This window comes from Gymnoscopelus microlampas (assembly GCF_963454915.1).
Source record: "Gymnoscopelus microlampas genome assembly, chromosome: 1".
Lineage (NCBI taxonomy): Eukaryota > Metazoa > Chordata > Actinopteri > Myctophiformes > Myctophidae > Gymnoscopelus > Gymnoscopelus microlampas.
The window spans coordinates 8,405,357-8,412,431 of record NC_139962.1 but is presented as its reverse complement, the minus strand read 5'-3'; the positions used below and the strand labels follow the sequence as shown (position 1 = coordinate 8,412,431).

The window sequence follows — 7,075 nt, the reverse complement described above, 5'->3', positions numbered from 1 at the left end:
GCCAGGTTTTGCGAGAGAATCAAGCGGTCTGCTCTATGAACGGGAACAGGTGGGCACTGTAGGGACATCTGGGCACCTCGATGTAAAATTGGCTATTTTGTCCAAAATGTTAAAAGAAAAATAAACTATTTGGAAAATGGTCTTAAGTAATGTAAAGTATTATGTTTAAACATTCGAAAAATAATATTTCTAAAACAAGTGCTACAAATTGTTACAAAACCTGTATGTCCTGTCATTTTGGGGCATAAACAAGAAGTTGAAGGATAAAATTAAGTCTGATAATGATGTACGTACCGTACCGTGCATGTTCACATCATGTATACTTTACATTACTTAAGACCATTCACAAAATAGCCAATTTTACATTGAGGTTCCTAGTGCCCACCATTCCATCCACTGTTATAATTGATTTGATCCCTTAGTCCTAGCCTTTCGTGTTTTTTTCTAATAAAGTTGTTCTTTTGTTGTTTTCTTCTTTGCTCGTCTTCAAACCAACTATCGACTAATATTGAAAATAGCCGATCTGCAAGCTCTGTGATCAGTGGTTCTCACACTTGTTCATGTCAAAGACCACCCAAATATGTTTCTGCTGCGGACCCCACATCTGAAAAGGCTTTGTGCCAGGGACCCCCAGAAGAGAAGATTTATGTCAAATAAATTCAAGAATTTTAAATGTTTTTGAGATTTTTCAAAAGTATTTCAAAATAGCAGATGTTCAGCAGTGAGCTTGTAGATCTGCATTTTTTTTTTAAATAGCCAACGTATAAATGGATTAAGTGGTTAAAATATAGGCTATCTGCTTTTGCTGGGTGGGACTCTCGGACCCCTTTGAGAACCAATGGCTTGAGGAACCGAATATAACATTTTATTTTCTGTCGCCCATTACTATAAATAGCATCTACAAGCTCACAACGCCATGTGTTGTGAGCTTGTAGATCAGCTAGATCAGGAAAACAAGCCAAAAGTAGCTTATATTAAGCAGACTTGGCAACGCAGTGTTCAGTCCGTCAGGTCTCAACAGGCTCGTCAAGCAGCTCCTACATACGTATGTAACTTCCTGTAGGTTTTGATTGATTGATTGATTGATTGACTGAATACTTTATTTCAGTGGTTTTCAACCAGTGGTCCGGGGACCACCAGTGGTCCTTGAGGGCGTACCAGGGGGTCCCCAGCGAAATGAGTTAACATAGCGTCACAATCATTTTAACCACTTTAGCTTTGGCTATTCAAAAATAGCAGATCTACAAGCTCATAGCGCGGCACTCGGTGCTGCGCTATGAGCTTGTAGATCTGCTATTTTTGAAAAATCGTGAAAAAGTGTGGATATATCTTTGAATATTGATATTTGCTATTCTTCACGTATAGGCCTACTCAATTCATAGAGGTGGACGTCAAAATGACAATGAGCACTCATACGTGATACAAAAAAAAATACAAAATAATACATTATTATTATTATTATTGTTTATGAAATAATGCCAATAAGTAGTGCTTCTTTTTTTATGATAGTCAAATTACTCTTATTTTGAAATCAATGTACCGGAACTCAAATATTTAAAAACCCAACTTGACCAATGTGTTTTTTATTTATTTATTGACGGAACACTTTCAATACGTCAGCCGTGACGTCACCGGCAACTTTTTCTTTTAGGTTTGGATTGATGTTCAGTCGTTTGCGCCCTCTTCTGGTCGGAGACCTGTCCGAAACAAAGTGGAAACCTGTCACAGGAAAGCGCCTCAACTGATATTTTATTGCACTGGGGACCCTAACTGCATAATATCTATCTATGCTCGAGTGCACTAGTAGTAGCGATGGTTCACGTAACGCTCGTCTGTCACAAGCTATGATATGACAGTCATGTTTCAGGGCTAGTTTAGTTATGGACCCCATATATATTTACACAGTCTCTGTGGCGCAATTGGTTAGCGCGTTCGGCTGTTAACCGAAAGGTTGGTGGTTCAAGCCCACCCAGGGACGATGAGTTTTTTTTAATGTATATCTGTCTGTCTCTTATATGTCATCATGATTTGTGTGCATGGGGATCTCATCTTAAACAAGCTCAGTGCTTAATGAGTCTTCCAGTTCCAGTTTAGTAGACCTTGTATTGTGAATGTGTACTTCCAAAGTTCCATGTACTGTTGTTCTCATGTCTTACTAAATAAAGTACATCAATCAATCAATATATCTACATATACTCTATTCTAGTGCACTGGGGTAGTGGTTCTCAAACGTTTTCATGTCAAGGACCCCCAAATTGACACTTATTAGCCCGCGGACCCCCATTTGAAAAGATATGTCAGTGACCCCCATAATAAGAGAAGATTTTTACAGTAATTCTCGCAGCACTAGCCAACACACAAGGGGGTTGGGGTGCGCCTCGAAACAACAGGTTGCATGAAACAATCACCTGTGTGCATCCAGTCTCAATGTTGGTAAACAAATAATTGGTCTATGGTCATTAAGCAACACGGGTTCTTTTTCACATTACATAGACACACGCACGCACACACACACATGTCGCATTGTTTATTTGGTAGCTTGTGCAACAAAAATAATTGCACCCACACTCCTGTGACAAATAAAGATTGTTTGTTTAGATATGTACTCATTTATGTATACCATGTACTTCAGTACTTCAGATAAAGGAGGGGAAAAAGAAGAAAAATAGTTAAATATATTATTATTAAATGTATTTAAAAAAAAACTACCAATATGAAAATACATTATTATTATTACTATTATTATTATTATTATTATTATTATTATTATTATTATTATTATTATTATTGTTGTTATTATTATCATTATTATTATTATTATTATTATTATTTTATTATTATTATTATTATAAATCATGTTCAATCACTATTTCCTAGTTCTCGCTCCAATCCAGTAGGTTGCGGTAATGCCCCTCTAACCCCGGTTCAATAACAAATCCCCCAAAGAAGAACCAGTAAGAGGATCAGAGAGGAAGCAGCAGAAGAAGAAGAGCAGTTAAAAAAAAAGAAAAAAGTGAAGACCAGAGTTGCCATCTCCTCATATTATAAGCGACTTTGGGCTTGTTTTTCTGTAAAGTTGCTTGCAAATATTGGTAGTTGCGGTTTGCGTGTTTTTTGGGGCTTGTTTCTAGTGTTGTTTCTCAAACATTTTCAAGTCAGGAACCCCCAAATGAATATCTATTTTGTCCACGGACCCCCATAAGAAAATAGTTTATGCCAGCAGTGCAGGAGGGACCTCCATACAAGATTTGCGTTGTTAAACATGTTTAAAAAATATTCCACATTTTTCAAATTTTCTTAAATAGCAGATCTACAAGCTCACAACGAGCTTGTAGATCTGTTATTTTCAAATGGCTGATGAATACATTTATAGAATATAGATTATAGAATATATAATATAGATTACATAATATATATAATATAGATTATAGAATATATATTTTAATAATATGTTTTAATGATATATAATATAGATTACATATTATATATATAATATAAATCATATAATATACAATATATATTTTAATAATATGTTTTAATTATATATAATATAGATTACATATTATATATATATAATATAAATCATAGAATATTGAATATATATTTTAATAATATATTTTAATAATACATAATATAGATTATAGAATAGAATATAGATTTTTGATGTGGCTTCTTTTGGGCTTGTTTTCATAGACCTGGCCACTTATTCCTCTCACACAACATGGCAACACATCGCAGCGACAGTCAGATAGTGTAAAGTAAAACATGGCGGAGCTCAGGAGGAGAAGCTGTCCTCAGGACTCTGCTGCTGGGTCTCCTCCAGGAGGAGGAGGAGGCCTCTCCCTCTCCTCCTCTAACCCCAACAACAAGGTGTTCCTCCTGCTCCTGGTCCTCCTGGCCCAGGAGCCCCGGCCCGGAGGATGCACCACGCACTGGGTGGTGACGGAGGACGGCAAGATACAACAACAAGTACAGAGAAACAACACACACATGCTAACCCGTTAGCCGTAATGTAGCTGGAATGCTATTAAGGCATTCGTTTCGACGTCGTCTCGCGAGAATGGTCATCGCGCGTGCAGCAAAAGACCAGATCTACAAGCTTACAATCTATCAACGCCTCGCTTCGCGACGCGTCGATAGCTTGTAGATCTGGTCTTTTGCTGCACGCGCGATGACCATTCTCGCGAGATTATTTAAAGGCCGTCATCTCGCGAGATTAGGCGTCGCGCGTGCAGAAAAAAAGACCAGACCTACAAGCCGTCTATGCCTCGCTTCGCGACGCGTCGACGGCTTGTAGATCTGTTATTTTTTCCCCCTTCGACACCGCAGCACCACGGAATGTATAACTTATGCTAGCCTTAGCCTCGCTAGCCTGTTAGCAGCTAACGGTGAAGCTAGGCTAAAGGCTAGCCTACCTGGCTGATTATTGATTATTTTATGTTATTGATTAATTAACGTACACGTGAATGGTTTGACAGTGTCACGTGATGTGTCTTCGTGTTGGTGTTTAGTTATTAAACCCATAATAAGATAATTAAAGCAGTCAATAGAACGCCAACAGCTCATTATATATATATATATTAGTAGGGTAACATATGTTAGGTTTATCTCTAGGTAGAGAGGATTCATTCACTCCCTTTAGATGAACATTTATTCTAGTAAAATACATATAGGACACATATTCTGTCTTATCTATATGTCTGTCTGTCTATTATCTATCTATTATATATCTACCTATTATCTATCTACAGTGTCTGTCTGTCTACTTATTATCTGTATCTTTCTATCTTATTATCTTTCTATCTGTCTGTCTATTATATAGCTTTCTGTCTGTCTGTCTGTCCATTCTATTATCTATCTGTCTGTCTATCTATATTATCTGTCCATCTAGCTGTCTGTCTATCACAGTCTATCTATTTATCTGTCTGTCTGTCTATCTATTAATTGTCCATCTATCTGTCTGTCTATCACAGTCTATCTATTGTCTATCTATCTATTATCTATCTGTCTATCTATTGTCTGTCTGTCTATTATCTATCTGTCTATCTATTGTCTGTCTGTCTATCTATTATCTATCTGTCTATTACCTGTCTATCTATTATCTGTCTTATTATCTATCTGTCTATTACCTGTCTATTTATTATGTGTCTTATTATCTATCTGTCTATCTATTGTCTGTATATCTATTGTCTATCTGTCTATCTGTCTATTTGTCTGTATCTATTTATCAATCTCTGTCTGTCTGTCATCTATCTATGCTGAGGATAACTGCACTAAACGTATAACATTCTTCCACTTCATTGAACTCTTATTATATAAATATTCATGGTGGCAAGGCAACATCAAAGATGCGTATAAATATACCAGGATTTTACATAATACAAGTTTAAACTAGAATTAAGTGACAATCAGCACTTTTGAATTTACATAACAAAACTAAAATAAATAAGCGTCCCGATTAGGTAACTTATACAATACTGTTGGTTTGACCACAGATGCTAAGCATGTTATTAAGACCAGTGGTTCTCAAAGGGGGTCCGAGGACCCCCCAGGGGCTTCCCAGCGAAATGTGTTAATATAGCAGTAAAAAACCTGAAGCTCAATCTTCTATTTTTGAAAATTGTTGACAAATCTTGAAAACTTGCGACAAATTTGAAATAATTTAGATATGTTTTAAACACAAATCTTTCTCTTATGAGAGTTCCTGCTGGTCAGATTGGGGTCCACGCTAAATGCCTTTTCATTTGAGAACCAGATGATGTAAATAATATGTACCTGTCTGGTATCTAAATTAGATATCAGGCTGTGTAGACAGATGCTAGGTCTGATGTGTACCAGTTATCCTAGTTACTTTGTAGCACCCAGGCCAGGGGTCTTCAACAGGGGGTCCGGGATCCCTAGGTGGTCAATATCTGTGTGATACTGTATGATATTTCTGAACCCTAGCATCCTTTTTCTGAGGAGAACTTTTACTCAAAAATAGCAGCTCTACAAGCTCACAACGCCTCGCAGCGTTGTGAGCTTGTAGACCTTGGTAAAGAGGTTTGGTGTAGATGGGGGAAAAAGAGCAAACCAAGTAAAAAGAAAAATAGTGTCACCTGCAACATAATTTTATACAATATAGAGGGGGTCCCTGCTTCATATCTCTCTCAGCTAGGGGGTCCTTGGCCTGAAACATTGACTGACCTAACCTAGAACTAATTGATTTTTTTTCGTTCTTTACATTCTACGTGTCCATTTACCCTGTTTGTTGACAAGGACAAGGGTTCATGATGACACTACTCTAATCTCACACACGTCGTTGCTGTGTCCAAAACTGTTACTTTTCAGAGCGTTTTGAGCTTGTATTTGCTATTCTGTGACTGTAGTATGACTAAGTAGGGGTTTCTTTTTAAAAGAGGGAAAAAAGTTAAATTATGGAAACAAGAGGTTTCTGCCTCACAGCTACGACTTGCAAGTTGCGCTGATAAATGCCTCAATTGTACCAGATACCTGGTAGCAAACTATTCTGTTGGACACACTTGAGATTGATGACTCATTACTGTTTCAAAGTGAATGTAAATGTAAAAACATATAATATTTTGTGCATATCACCTCAGTCCTAGTCGAAACGAAAGCACACCACACAACTAAACGTGTCAGTTATTTCTGTCTGGAAAAGCATGATATGATATTAAGCAATGTGTTACATTTTTTGTGTGGTTGTGTAAATGTCCTTGGCACTCATCTGCATCAGCAAGGGAACGGAAGGTGTTTGTACAAGTAGTTTATTTTTGGGAAGCTCGTGGTCTGATCTCTGATGATGATGACGTGTTGTTTGTGGTTGCAGGTGGACTCTCCTTTGAACCTCAAACACCCTCATGATGTCGTCATTTTCATGAGACAGGAGACACGTGTCAACTACCTCAAGAAACTAGAGGTGTGTGTGTCTGTCACAACTATCAATAAATGGACTAGGACACTGTTTCCCCGAACAGTTGTTCGGGACCCATCTGTGTGGGTCGCAGATCCATTTCCATGGGTCGCGAGTGAATATCCCTTTATTTTTGGTTTCCTAAATTTTGTCATTAATTAT

General features: G+C 37.4%; 1 protein-coding gene across 3 annotated transcripts in view; it reads left to right on the top strand.

Moving 5' to 3' along the window:
- Positions 1–3,757: 3,757 nt before the first annotated feature.
- ttc17 (tetratricopeptide repeat domain 17) overlaps positions 3,758–7,075 on the top strand; it is a 60,815-nt gene continuing 57,497 nt past the window's right edge. For all 3 annotated transcript variants that reach the window (XM_084061246.1, XM_084061245.1, XM_084061244.1), the window contains exons 1-2: positions 3,758–3,969; positions 6,830–6,919. In XM_084061246.1, coding sequence (XP_083917372.1) covers positions 3,766–3,969; positions 6,830–6,919 — 294 coding nt within the window. In that variant the 5' untranslated portion in view covers positions 3,758–3,765. The remainder of the gene's footprint in view (positions 3,970–6,829; positions 6,920–7,075) is intronic.